Source organism: Ambystoma mexicanum, chromosome 1q (assembly GCF_040938575.1).
Source record: "Ambystoma mexicanum isolate Mex_15411 chromosome 1q, UKY_AmexF1_1, whole genome shotgun sequence".
NCBI lineage: Eukaryota > Metazoa > Chordata > Amphibia > Caudata > Ambystomatidae > Ambystoma > Ambystoma mexicanum.
In genome coordinates this window covers 558063236-558078359 of record NC_090922.1, presented here as the reverse complement: position 1 = coordinate 558078359, position 15124 = coordinate 558063236, and the positions used below count along the sequence as shown (strand labels likewise).

Below are 15124 nucleotides of genomic sequence, written 5' to 3'. Positions count from 1 at the left end.
TAAGTCAGTGGGCATTCTGTGTGTATGGGGAAGGCAAGCAAGTCCCATGTTTACTCCACCACTGCGGATTTAGTGGCAAAGAACAACAGGGAGGGTTTGAACAGTTCTAGAGTTCTAGAGGTTGGTTTGAGAACCACGCGCCCTAGTGGAAAATTCAGCACAGGAGGAAAACCACTTATGAATCGTGTTAAGCCCACTGACGATGAGTATGTCGAATAACCCACCACCCTAAGTCTCTGAGGGTAGTAGGCTTGGTGTTTGCTTCCCGAAAGTCAGTACCAGAAAGGCTAAAGTACCTGGTATGTACCAGGCTTCTAGTCTAGGTGTGGTTTACAGGATGCGACTTTCCAGGGATTTGAACACCGGGGCAATGATAACTCTTTCTCAAAAGAAGAACAAACGGCCTTCCCAGAAGAGAGCCCACAAGCCAAAAGCAGTGGCAAAGAAGAGACTGCAAGACAGCGTTGGAGCCCAGCAAAATGTGTTGCATCAGCTCAAAGGACAAAGAGGGCCAGCCCAACCACAGAAGACGGTGCCACAATCAACACTATATTGGGGCTATGATAGGATAGCCCTGAAGAACAAATGGGATGGCACGTTGGAGTATCAACAATCTTGCAGGAGGCCACAACCACCAGTAGCAAGGAAGGACAACCAAGGCAGTATGGCTGAAAGCAGGTAGCAAAACGGCCTTGAGATGGTCTGGACTCAGCAGGAGGACAGAGGAGGACCAAGATGGATGACCAGAAGCCAAAAACCAAACCAAAGATCAGCCAAGGACACAGCATCAAGCTCAGTATGTCAAGATCTGGTCCTAAAAATGCAGCAATGGTGTGAAATTCTCCAGCAGTTAAGTAAACATGCTTCTCCTGAAAATTCCAGTAGAGAACTGAGCTTCGGTACAGGGTTTCCCTTTAAATACCAACACTCATTGTGGCTGGGCTAAGCCAGCCCACCAACCATAGTAGGGAGGTAGCAGCAAAAGGATAAGAGGCGCGACCATCTGGTTGGGTCATACATCTACCACTCAATCCAGACCACACCTACAGCTTGTGATAGGGCCGGCCATGGACACTGGTCAAAACCAGTCAAAACCAATAGGGATGTTTCCTCACTGGGATCACAAAGAGCCCACATGGGGGGAACAGCCATTTTAGACCTGCCACATGTTTTCCCTGACCAAAGCAAGCCCCTAAAACAAAATGGCTGAGAGTGGGGCTTGCATTGATACCCCAGCGGCAACCAAAATGTTACATTGTGTACCAATGTGGTAAATTTGCTTGCACCCCTGGTGAAGCCAAAACAAAAAACAGCTGCCACCAGCCTAACTATTAGATGGTAATATAGTCACCATATGGCAGAAATGGGGGCTTTGGAAGCAGCCCTGGGTCTCGGAGCCTTATGAGCAACCCAGGGCCACATACTCTACATGAGTTTAAACGGCCGCAATAGCAAGGGGACTTTAGTAGAAGTCCCTCTGACCACCAACAATAGGTTAGTGATCTAAAAACAAAAGGATGGGAAAAGAAAAATGTCAAAGGGGCCTCATAAAGGTCCTACGGGTCCGAATTTCCCAAAATTCGGTCTTAATGGAACAAGAAGTATGAAAACAAAGGCAAACTAACCTGCAACTGCAATCGGGATGACAAATCAGTAGACATCAATGGAAGGAAAAGCAACGTTCCATAGATATTCTTCCAACGTGGATTAATTAATGATCACAAAAGCACACAAAAGGTAAACCAATAGGTAGAGCATTCCATAATTAAGGTGCCAACAAAAGGATGGGGCAAAAACGAGAAGCAGCACTATGGTGACGTTGAACAGAAAGTAACCCCTGTGAGGTCAACTGTAGTGGTCTAATAGACTGGCATAAAGAGATAGGACCAGAAAGATGATATGGTGCTAAATGATAGATGCATTTGAAAACAATCCATAGACACTGACTTAAATCCCAAATTCCAGCTACCCACACGCTGTACAGCGCTCCTTTGCTTTCGAGCTAGGGTCGCACTTTAAACGATAGAATTAAATAAATCTAGGAGTGATTGAGATTATTTACTCGACTCAAACAAAGCCACCCCGTCAATAGGATTGAAATAGAACTCCGTGCGCAGTGAAACACCTGATATGTTGATATCCTCCAGATGACCCTCCGAGCAGAAAGTCTTAGCGGCCATAACACCTCTGCCCAAATGAGCTCCAAAGCAGGGAATGTCTATTACGGCCTACTCAACTGCCCACCTCTCCAACCTAGTGCTAAATTGCAGGTAGGGACAGGCTGAATAGGACAACACAAAGCCAGCACTAACCGTTTGGCCCTTAATAGATAAATGAGATTAATGAGGGATGGCCACACCTTCATAATTGTGGAGACAATGAATGACCGAGCGAAGGGTCACCTGAACATTCTGGATAAAACCAAGTCCCAGTCCCAATCTCAGTCTCTGTCCCATCCTTCTAGATACTGAGAAGATGATGCCTTCCACAGAGAGCACCCGCTATGAGCAGTCCTGAGATCTGGCACATGAAACTGTCTTGCATGGAATAAGGCACACTGGCATGGTGAGCTGGATCAACTATGCTTTTAACATGGAGAGCTGCGAATTGACACCCCAGCCTTGGCATCCCAAAGGGAAGCGTATTTTAGAGCTGAGGCCTGAGAAACCAAACCCTCTTCAAGCGGATACTCCCCAACAGGGTTGATCCGCATTCACGCAAATGGTGCCCAATGAATTAGACAATTGGTTTACAGTGCAAAAAATGTGCACCCACCCACACACACAGCAGCCAACCCAGACCTCTGTAACTCCTCGTTGTGCAGGAAGCTCTGATGAGAGCCCAAGCTGATGCTAAAAGGCCTGGTATGCTCCAGCAGGCTCCAATACCTTCCAAGACTATAGACATAGACCACAAGTCACGTGGCGTCTCCTAATACCATTATGCAAGCCTCGCCTGCTAATTTCTACAAAACATGTGGATTATAGGGAAGTGGGGATGAAGAATCTGTGTCAAGTTGAAACACAGCTGGAAACTGTGATCTGATCCGATAGGTTATTTATAACACGCTTAATAACCATAGGTTTTTAAGCGTGGACCCGGGGATCGAACCTGTGGTGCTCCGTGTCGTCTTGCTTCCAAGTTGAGTACGCTGCCCCTGAGCTTTCCTCCCGAGACCAAGCATCCACCGAGGTTCCACTAGCTCAGCGATTGTACATCCCTGCCTGATTTCACCAGTACCCTCCCAATCAGGATGAATGTTGGACAGAAGTCAACTCTAGGGACGCACCATTGCATCTTCATTCACAGATATCAGGTCTGGCCTCCAGATTTCCTGTTTTGATCCAGAGTGAAAAAAAGTTTTTTCTGGAAAAGGCCCCATATCTTTTGGAGAACCAAGAAGACTGCACGATATAGCTCCCAGTTGCTGAGGTCTGGGAGGTGCCTGGACTAACAATCACCCACTACATTGGAGAGACCTAGAAGGTATTCCATCATCATTGCTAGATTTCTCTGCCGCAAAAGTGCCAACACAATTGCCAGATGTCTCTGGCTAGTTACTGCAAGCATCCTGGATGTCGTACACCCAAGGTGCTTGATATGGTGTACTGCCAACACATTGTCCATCCTGAGAAGGATGCATGCATTCATTCTGCACCCACTCAGGACTCTATATGTGAACGAGCCCGATATCTGCTACAAACAGTTGTTGCAGAAGTCGCATTTGTCTCATCACACCCCTCAACCCATCAAGACCTCTGGCACCCCAACAAGTACTGCTGGCTTCCTGAGCTATTATCAGATCGTGTTGGAAGCAAATAATGCTCTCCCATTACAGGTGCCCATGTGCTACAGCCACTAGAGGAACTCGTATTTGCTTCCAATTCCAAGGGAACCCTTCTGTATATGGAAAACCCAGCAACTGTTGCCCTATCTTGAGGTGCTTGAATGCCCTGTTGTGTAAATGGCACAAGGAAATTGCTTGGATATAATAGGCAACATGTCTGACTATCCGGTTTGCTCCCAGAGAGACAAAACTCCACGCAAGTGCCTGAGCTATCTCTTTCCCTTTCTTAAGTGGATATATCAGAGTAGCAGTCACTGTGTCCACGTAAAACCCTAGAAACTACAGCAGCAATGATTTCTGCCAGTTGAAGAGGAACCCCTGTTCTTGCAGCACATCCAACGCCTGCCAAAGAACATGAGCTGAACCTCTCAGACCTGGGATATGATCATGATATCGCCCATGTAGATCTTCATTCTCACTCCTGGGCTCAAAGGGTTGCTGCTGGTGGCCTCGGGAGCTTTGTGAAGGCCAGGGAGTGGACTATACCCCAGAGGGCAGATTGGCAAATTCCAATAAATTGCAACCACATTGAAATTGCAGAAACAACCTGTTGGGTGGAGAAATTGGTAGCGTCAAGTAAACATCCTGCAGGTCCATGCGAGCCAGCCAATCCCCTACTTGCAAAATGTATCCGAGTATGTGGATGCCCTCCGTCTCCATCACAGCGATACATGAGCCACCCTTCCAGTTCCCTCAAGTTTGCAAATGGCCTCACTTTCTTTCATGTGTTGCAAAAAGATGGTGTTTGGGAGGCCACAAATGTGGTGCTCCACTGGCTGTAATACACCATTCCAGGCAAGCGTCACCACTTCTTTGTTCATCAGCTCCTCTTGCTCCTAGTATCAATGCCGGTATGTGGCGTTCTGGCCTGAGCAGGGGTCAGACACACGTGGAACCAAACATCCCTTATAGTTTACAGAACCTAAGCTTCACCTGATATCTACGTCAAACTGTATCCTAAAAGTGCTGTACGTCGCCCCACTCCCTACCACCGGAGGCACCCCCCAGTGATGGTGGGTTGCATTCAATGCCTTCATTGGGACCCATCAGGAAGGAGTCTTGCTGCCTGCTGTGTCAGCAATGGGAGGTGCCCCTATCCCCGTGGGACCTGTACACACCACAATGGGAGCTGCCAGGTGAGTGGCTCCTGCCATGTCCAACCGTCCCAAAAAGGCAAGAGGGAAAACTCTTATTATGGAAGCCTGGACTATGGCCAGGATGGTGTAGGTGTGAAGGACATCATCGTCAGCAGGGCCGCCTTGGAAGACGCAAGCTCCCCTATGTTGGAGTCCATCCCTAGAAGGCTTCTGCTGCACTCTGGTGTGAGAGCGCAGTCAGTATTACCTAGAATATCAGCTGCTTTTCTGGGCCCAGTTTGCAGGTCCTTGCATGTCTACTGCACCACCTGTGTTAGAAGCTCTGACAATTCCAGGGTGTTTGCAAGCAGGCAGGCAGGCAGGTCCAAGAACTTGTCTTGGCAGGAACGCCATGAGCTATCTCTAGCCAAGCTGGTTTGGTTCTGGCCTGTTGGTGTGGATCCTTGCCCACCAGGCCAGCATGGGACCACTGCAACCATCTTCCAACCCCACACCCCCACCAGCTGGAAAGGAAGAGGCATGTTGGGCAGCCTGCAATATCTGGTGTAACGCGATTCCACAGGAGATGGGCCACTACCTGAGTGCCCCCTACTATTTTGTTTGGGATGGGTGCGAGATTAGACAGATTATGTAGTCTGAAATTCATCTCTTTTCTGGTACAGGAGTTGTGCTCCAGCTCTGTGCTGTCGAGTAGAGGAGCTGCACTCCATCTAGGTCCTTGTTCAAGAGCTGTGCTAAAGCCCCGGTGCCAGTACAGCTCGTGTGACACTTCCCAGTGTTGGTATAGGAGCTGTGTAGTGCTTTAAGCAGGCCGGTGCCACTGGGTTCCCAGCAGGGGTTTCAGATTCGGTCATGAGACAGGTGTGCCAGGGAACACATCCATGGGTAGATTCCCTTCGCCTCTCCTGACATTCTGCTTTTGCCTTTAAATCAAGGAGGCATTTATTTTAGTATTCTTTTTTTTTACATTTGTAAAGCGCCCGCGGCCATCAATGCGCAGTTGCAAACCGGTTAAACAGAACGTTGGCACAAAGGTGAAAAGAGGGAGGTGAAAAATCTGCTTCAAGAATCATACATTCATAGCAGTAGTCCATGCCGGTGTCGTTGATCACACGTACCCTTGTAATCCTACTCAAAGTTGTTGCATATTGGCCACCTTAGGCAAAGAACGACATTTTAAAGTCCTTTCTGAAAGGCCAATAGGAGGTCTCTGCCCTTAGGTCGGAAGCAAGAGTGTTCCAGTGGTTCACGGCCACTGTGGGGAAGCTAGTCCCTCCTCCGTCTGAAGCGGTGGGCATTAACAGACCTTATCGGCCTGGTCGATTTGGATCTTGAGATTTTCTGTGACAAGTATTGAGAGGCTGTGTTGGAAAGGCACTTATGAGTGATGGACAATGTTTTGGAGATAATCCTTTCCCAAATTGGTAACCAGTGAACCTTTTTCCTGGTGGCAGAGATGTCATCTCATTTAGGGATGTTCAGGGCTGCTTGGAGGGCATTGTTTTGGATTACCTGTGGTTTATTTTGGTTATGTTTAGAGGTTCCTGCAAAGAGAACATTACACAGTAATCAAGTCTTGCTATGATGATTGCTCAGGTGATGGTCAAACATCTGTCCTGTGAAAGGAACTGCCTAGCTGCATTAATGAGTTTCGTTGTATCTGCTGACAAGGAGGCAATCGCATTTACTTGTTTGGTAAGCGAGAAGATGGCATCCAGTGGACACCCAGTGTTTTTTACAGTGGAGGAGTGAGACGGGTATCTGAAGTCTGTCTATGGTGAAGGAGGCACATTCGGTGCAGAGTTTCTTGAGTATAGCAGGGGAGCCTACTAGCAAGATCTCTGTCTTGTCATTCAGCACATAGATTGTTGAGTATATTTTGTTGATGGTAAGGGAATCTTTGTAGCGGGAACCAGACAGGGTGAGGAGAATTAGGGTGTCGGCATAGTTGGTAGTAGATATATATTGAAAAGAAAGCTATGCCATGGCAGAGGTAGAAGCAGTGAGCCCATTGTTTTTTTTTTGTCTGCACGTTGTAAGTGGTGAATCAGGAGCCCGCTCAGATCCGTCTGCAATATGGTTGTATTTTTTTATTAGCCAATTCGAGAGTATATTTTGGTGTTTTGCGCCTTGCGCTAGAATAGTGAGACTGAACTATTGGGTCCTCTGTTGCGTTGGAATTATGACCTGCATGTTAGAGAGAGGTGCATGCCATACACAGAGTAATCGGCCAGAAAATTAACCTGCTGTGCTATCCTACTGAGATAGGACATTCTGAGCCACTTAGTAAAAGTATACCTCTGTGTAGGCTCTTTCACACCCTGAGCTACATCATACAGTGTTTGGAACCTGAATTGAGCTACATTGATTCATTTCATGCATTAGAATATGTGTATGTTCGTCCATTTATCTTATACTCCCGATCGGTTTCACTACGTTAATACACCTTAACCAGTGGTTGTAGTGTAAAAAAACATAGTAGTGGAACTATGTTCCCCTACCGCGACCCCTTACTCCTGCACCAGCCGCCCTCTGCCCCAACTCTCCAGTGAACCCATACTCGCCCCTCCCCCCACAATGCAAACATCATTCCTTCCTTTTCTACAGCGCACCCCACACTGCTGTGTTTACAACAGTACTATGAAGACAGACGGAACACAAAGAAAGAAAATGCAGCATTTAAATAACATCTATTCGTTGGTCATTGTCCCCCACAGCATGCAGCTTTAAGCAGCCTCCCTCTTCCAATCACCCACCATTCCCACCTCTTAAGGGACACGCCTAGGGTTGTAGCCACACACCTGCCCGTTACCTGACACTGTGTTTGCGACAATCCATGATTAAATGCAGAAGGTGCATATCCTTGCCGAGAACAGGGCTTTGTGACTGCTTGATAATGAGCGTTATGTCCCAGGAATTCTATACAAAGGAGCAACAACAACCCAGCACCTCCAAGATAGCTCAACATGGTGTGCCACAGGAGTGTTACCCGCAGGACCCTGGTTCAAATCCCCAGTAGGGAAGAAGTTAGTAAATACTTAAATAAAGGTGTCCATCATTGCCATTCTGGAATGGTGCTCTGGGTTAAATAAACTAAGGGAACGATCACTGGTTTCCCAAAATAGTAAGGGAACATCGTACCCTTTAGTTCCGGCCCACTTTTATCTCTGCCCTTAAAACATTTTTCTTTGATTTAAGCCAGGTAGATTTTGTAATAGATCGAAAACCTGATGGGCTCTTTTGGACACTCCTTTAGTTACAGAAGACACCCAACTAATAAAGGTACCTTAGTTCCCCGCGTTGGCTAGGCAGTGCCAGCCGCTTCTATTTTTCATGACATTTGGTGCCCCCCTTGCGTTCTCACCCCACTGCTATATAGCGCTGCAGAACCACTGCTTAAAAAAACAAAATAAAGTGAATGTCCATGCAGAACCTCTGTCCTAGCACAACCTTAGTACATTTGCCTCACACTTAAAAACATCTAAGGCTGTTCTCTTTTATTTTAAATCCTCTCCAGTTGCTTCTGTCCAACTCCATGTCCGAGTTTTATAAAAGTATTGACTCCGTTGCCTTGCTCTGTTCGATGTTGTCTGTACACTGGCTGTTCTCCTTCGCTTCCACACATGACCGCTAATCTCCCCCTTGCAGCCTTCGGTGAGCAGCTCAGGGAACCGGATAATGAGTGAGGTCACTCTGGTGATCACGCAGAAACTCGTGGAGTCTCAGATCTCCTGCAGCGCCACCAATGGCTTTGGCACCTCCAAGCGAAGCTTCCAGCTCAGCATCGGTGAGTGCCAAGCATGTGAAATGTGTTGCACAAGTGTTCTGTGTAGAGTCAGTGAGGTGTGCACGGTTCTGCTGCTGGTCGTATTCGTGGTTTTGCTGATTGTTTGAAGACCTTGCACATGCAACGCCGAATTGTGCATGTTTTGGTTGACCATAGGTCCTGAGTATGCCGTGCGTAGTAGTTTTATGCTCCTAGTAGCATGGCATATGGGTGCTTTTATGTGTATCGTGCCATCAGTGTGTATTTATGTTTGTAATGTGACATGCATGTATACTCGTCCCTCCATTGTCCCCAGAGAAGCATCCATCTAGCTGGTAAGGCTTCCCCTGCCCAGTGCGGATCTTTCTTTCTTTCCTTCTTTCTTTCCTTCTTTCTTTCTGTATTTCTTGTGCTCCTGCACCCTTGGCCTACTTGACTGGCCTCCATCAGCTGGGGCCCTTGCCCACGTGACTGGAAACCCTTAGGCACCGGAGGCTTACCCTTTGTGTGCATAGCACTCGTGATCACCCAGAGAAGCATCCATCCAGCTAGCAAGGCCCCTGCCCAGCATTTTTATTTATTTGTTTTTCTTCTTCCCTGTGCCTTGGTGCTCGTGTACCCTTAGCCTTTCCTGGCCCCGCCTTCACCCTCCCACCACCCGCCTTGACTGGCCTCCATTGGCTGGAGCCCCGGTCCACAGAAGAACCCCTCTTCTGGTACTCTCCCAGGGCAGCCTTGCCTGTGCGGCTGGCTAAGTGCCAAAGGACAAGGTAAGCTCCCTTATGGGCAGCTCCACACACTGTTAACCCATGTGTGCTCATGGATGACCGATGACTCACCGTACATCTATAACGGGCAGTGAACACAGATATTATTACTGCGCTCAATTAAAACCATGCCACTTCTACATTACCACCATTATAACACAGTCTAGATTACCTGCTTTACCCCTATATATCTCAAGAGTTATGTGAAGTTATCTGTGAGTTACACATGGATAGAATTTTGGGGGACAGGAAACACGTTGCACATAGCAGTGTTTAGGGAGTAGAGAATATGTCACCCTTGGATAAATTGTTGGGAGTGGGAAACACATTTAATTTAGCTATATTTTGGGGGCAGGAAATGTGTTGCACTTAAATGTATTATGAAGAATGGGAAACACGTTGCACTTAGCTACATTTTCGGGGTAGGAAATATGTCACCTTTAGCTGCAGTTTGGGGGTAGTGAATGTGTCACTCTTGGATGAATTGTTTGGAGTGCAAAATGTGTTGCAATGAGATGGATTTAGTGGTGGACATGTATCACACTAAGCTGTATTTGGGGGCAGGAAATGTGTTGGAATCAGATGGTTTTTGGGGAACAGGAAATGCATTGGACTTAGCTGTATTTGTTTGGCAGGAATTGTCTCACACTTAGATGGATTGTTGGGGCTATGAAATGCATTGCCCTTGACTATATTTTGGGGGTAGGAAATATGTCACCCATAGCTATAGTTGGGGGTTGGAAATGTGTTACAGTTAGATGGATCTCGGGAGTGAGAAAAGTATCTCACTTGATGGATTTTTTGGGGGTAGGAAATGTGTCGCACTTGGATGGATTGTTGGGGATAGCAAATATGTTGTACCTAACTAACCATACCAAAAACTCAATATTCTGCATACTCACCCTCACACTCTAAACTAAACACAACCCTACCTCTACCGCACCACAAACCGCACACACCTCCACAAAACCAAATCTAAATACACACAAAGCACTCATGCACAATCATACCTTAACACCATATGATGGCCACCAACCAAAAATGAACCAAGGCCCATTGACCGTTTTTTCTGAACTGAAGCTGCCAACAGCACATTAAAGCACTTTTGCTCTTCTCCCTCTAAGTCCCACTAACAAATCCCCCCACCCTCTTTCCATTGTGGAACTGCCAGAGCGTCAAGAGCCAAACAAGTGGCAGCAATACAAGACCACAAACATAACATAACTATGGTAGTTTTCTAGATTTGTCTGAGTGAGGTCTGTATACTTTGCTCACACCAGGTGTGTGAGAGGTTAGGTGTTGATGGTGTGGGGGCATACTGATCGTGTGCATGATGCTGGTGCATGTGGCTTACTTTCACCATGCACGTGTTGTTTTTTACTTGTGGAGGGTTTGTTTCTCTGTTATAATGGTTTCTGGCTCTGTCTAGATGTGTTACATGTTCAGGCTGTGAGTGCTGCATGTTAATACAAAACGCCCATTTTTTATATTTGGGGTTTCTACAATAATCAATTTGTGTGCTCATCATTTGGACATATGGGAACTGAGACACAGAGATGTTGATATTCCCAGGATGCAACAATTTTGGTCAGGTGGGACCAACTTTGGGTTTTAGGGTCCACAGATGACAAGGTTCGTTGGGCAGGCAGTGAGTGTTGTGCCGTTGGTTGCTCTGTGTGCATGTATGGTGGGCAGCTATTGCCCACTGTTTGTAGCATCAGCCCCTCTGGGCAGGTTTCAGTGTGGACCTCAACTGTGGTCTGGTGATGGGGTCTCTGTGTGCAGGCAATGGAGGGAGTGGAGGGCACTGTGGCAGGCACCCTGTCTCTATGGGCAAGCACTACTGACTCCACAGGCAGGTGTGGCACCTCTCTCATAGACCTTGAGGAACCCATGTATCGGGGAACTAAACCCTCTCCTTTTCTTTGCAGTGCCCACAACAGCTGCTTCCACTATGTCAACTGAAGGTAAGCTTCTCAAGATGGCCTCCAGTCTCGGATTCTATGCATAAACCCTTTTTGTTGTTGGCTGTTAATGGTTTGGTGATCGGGTCATTTTTTGGCTCGAGTTTTAAGTTGCCCGTTCACAGTAGTGTTGTGGTTTTGATGTGCTGGGCGGCGGCACTTAAGGGTGTTGGTAATGTCAGAGATGTCTATCATTTAACAACCTTTAATGATAACCAAAGATTTTTATTTTGTTTATGCTGCGTGTAGCGGAACCGGTTCTTAAAACAAGTGAGTATGAGTCTCCTCTGCACCCGGAAGTGGGTTTCATTCTGAAAGTGTCACTCTCTGTCTACCCTCACTCCACTTTGGGAAAGCAGCTCATTTAACCCCGGTCACTCTGGGAAAACCACTCACACTGACCTCCAACTTTGGGCAGGAAGCTCTTGGTGCTTTTATCTTTCTGGTTAGTAATCACTCGCATCCTACGTTCACTCTGGGAAGGCTTCTCGCTTTGATCTTCACTTCCTCCGGCGATGGTGTACTTCACTCTGGAACAGAACCTGTCACTTCCTTTTCCTCAGCCTGTGCTTTTTTCGTGTCCCTCTTCCACTTTTGATAGGTGTCTCTCACTCTGGATAGGTGTCTCTCTGGCAAGGTGCTGCTCTCAGTCAATGTCAATGGAACATATTGCGGAAGGTTACCTATTTGAGCTGCACTTCCAGCCAGGACATTCCAATTAATGCAATGTCTCTCCTTGCTTTGCAGTGGACAAGCAGCAAGGCGGGAGCAGCACCGCAATCATTGCGGTCATCGTCTGTGTCCTCCTCCTCCTTTTCGTCGTTGCACTCTTCTACTTCTTGCAGAAAAAGGGGAAGCTGAGCTGTGGCAAATCTGAAAAGAAATCCCTGTGAGTAATATTGCAGTGAGAGTCGGCTGGGTATCTGGCCGGTGCCTCTGTCCCCTGTGGCTGGAATCCATCTGTCTGCCGCATCCAGGTGTCTATACGTTATATCACCAAAGACCACACCCATCATAATGACAGACTTCTGTCTAGCAAAATGGCATCTTTATAGAAGACATGACAGCCTGCAATATCTACATAAAAGTTTGGACATAGTATTCTTATGCCAGGCTAGTTGCGACATAACAACTGACCTGTAATAAGAACATGACATCACAATCGCTCTGGTATTAGTTATTCCATTTTGAGTGTGATGTCACAATGTTTCCAGCATGAGCAGAGAGCAGCATTTCACCTGGCAGTGCAACCATTAAAGACGTGACAAGCCTTTCAAATTCTTTGCGTGTTTAAAAAAAAAAATCAAATAAAAGTGCTTGTAAAGTGACAGAAAACGGTTTTACAGCTATTAATTGATAAGACACTGTTGATGGTGCAATGTTTAATTTGTGCACGCATGCAGTTCAATGCACGGTAGCAAGAGTCGGCATGTTATTACTTAAAGCACAAAACCGTTTTTCGATGTATTTTATTAAACTGCTTAAACTATTTTTCAGCAATACATTAGGAGCTGTATGTTAGCTTTTTAAAATGTAAACGGGTTCTTAATTGATTCTATGGATCAGCAAATGGAAGATATCTTGCATTAGACTAACCATTAGGGCAGGCATGACCGTGATTGGACATGTATTATAAGGGATATAATATTCTCTACATTCATGAAAAGGGTATTTCAAGACAACCCAGATTTCTCTGTCCGTATAAAATAACTTGACCTTTCGCCTCGCTCCTCCATTTAAGCAATTTCTTGCTATCATGCTGTCCCCCCTTAGAGAGCCATTCTAGTTCCCTTTCCAGACTCAAACACTCAGCATAGGAAACAAACTTGCAACACTTCAAAGGGGCTAGCAAGCAGGGAAATAGATTGTTTTCTTCGGCACCGATACCAAGGGAAACATTCCCCATTTTGAGTTATATTTGCGGGGGGCGTATGGGGAGGGATCTGGATGCATAGGGTAAACAGAGGGTTTTCTGTCTTGTCATTCACATGGTACGCGAGCATAAGAGCCCAGGGTAAAGTAGGCAAGAGAAACAGGGCTGCCGGAGGTGGGGGGGAGTCCTCAAATATACCCATGGCAGTTCTACAATTCAAAATGGTGGCCAGCGGGAAATATGCTGAGACCAAACCCCCTTTCCACCCACGTGACTCTACGCACATTAGTTAATCAAAAAACACCACAGCCCATACAGGCTAGGTCCACCCAATGCCACTGGGAGAAAGTGGAAAAGACCAGAACACCATTTGCTGAACAGAACCATTCTTCATTTATTCCCTTCACAAGAGCACTAACAGCAACTTCTCTCTTCTTCCCAAACCACCATATAAATATATATAATTTTTTTTACCAATGAAACCTTTCTTTCACCTAATGTCTTTCTCTCGTGTTGTATATAGACTTGCTCATCACACATTCTATTTCTCCTTCCAGGTACAATCGCTTTTATACCACTATTGAATGTTCCCTGCTTCTTTCTCCTGTATGTTACACCAATGGCTATCCTCCATCTACGGTGTTCTGGTGTTTACCACAATGTGTGTCTTCTACATGTGTACCATATGCTCATTGCCAGTGGTTACCCACATCATCCAAATGCCTGCCTGTCTTCCAGATAGTTACAGCTCCTGTCTGACAGTGGCCATTGTGGCGGTTCAGAAGAAGGACATTGATTCTTTGAGGATATTTCAGTGATGTTTTTATTAAATAATAAATACAATCCCTAACTGTCTCTATCACTATGGGGTGTTTCCTACCTATTAAACTTACTAAGGTACTAGTCATTCATCTGTGAATGTCCAAATGAAGAGTCCACAGTCCAAACTAAGTCAAATGGACACTACCACTATTGTACGAACTAAAGATAGGAGAATTGCGCCCTTCTCTTGGAGCTTGCTTCTTCTTTCTTCTTGTTAATACGTGCAGTTCAAGTAGTCTCTTGTGACTCCTTTTAATTAGTTCATATAATTCCTTCAAGATTTTACTACACTCTTGTCCCTTCTCAGAGTTTGGTTTCTTGAATCCTGAATAACTAGGTTGCTCAAATATTTCCTAGGGTGGTGATACACCATCTCTGTGATTCTCTATCTTTATAGTATCTTCTCCTTGAGTCATAGTATTATTTCTCTTAAGCTTCTCTGTCTTTTGACAGATATTCCAGTTTGCCCTCCTTCTCAGGCATGGTTCTCACTCTTTTGCACTTTCTGCAAAAATCCCGCTCTCTTGCCTCACTCCTGCTTCCTGAGTTCCCTATTCTCTATCGGTTCGGTACGGCTTGTCAACTCCATGGTTAACCGGATGCTAGACAGTTGATACTTCCTAGTGGTCTCGGCGCAGTTATGTGGACCCAGCGGTCCACCACAGGATCTATGTGGTCATGCCACCACCATTGCCTTCTCACTTCTGCGATCTCGCTGGACGCTCCGCATCCCGTGCTCTGCTGTGGGCTTCCCAGCAGTTTTCAAACTTGTGAACTTTGCCGTCTACAGAGTCACCTCTCCTCTCTGTGTTGAGTCTGCCTCTAGCTTCCGTGAACGACATACGTATCTCCCTGCCTCCGCTTGCTGCATTGTCTCTCTCCATTTCAGCTTCTTCGTCCTGGTTAAACAGGAATTCCTACTTCAAGGGACCTCTTAATTCTTGGTTGACAATAATGAATGGGAACATCTTTTTCCCAGTCTTTATAT

The 15124-nt window shown here is 46.3% G+C and overlaps 1 protein-coding gene across 2 annotated transcripts in view; it reads left to right on the top strand.

Moving 5' to 3' along the window:
• BCAM (basal cell adhesion molecule (Lutheran blood group)) overlaps positions 1-15124 on the top strand; it is a 220060-nt gene that overhangs the window by 190009 nt on the left and 14927 nt on the right. The window contains exons 12-15 of one of the 2 annotated variants that reach the window (XM_069640997.1): positions 8593-8731; positions 11409-11444; positions 11691-11711; positions 12189-12330. In XM_069640997.1, the coding sequence (XP_069497098.1) occupies positions 8593-8731; positions 11409-11444; positions 11691-11711; positions 12189-12330 (338 nt within the window). The remainder of the gene's footprint in view (positions 1-8592; positions 8732-11408; positions 11445-11690; positions 11712-12188; positions 12331-15124) is intronic. The other variant, XM_069640998.1, reaches the window with a different exon arrangement.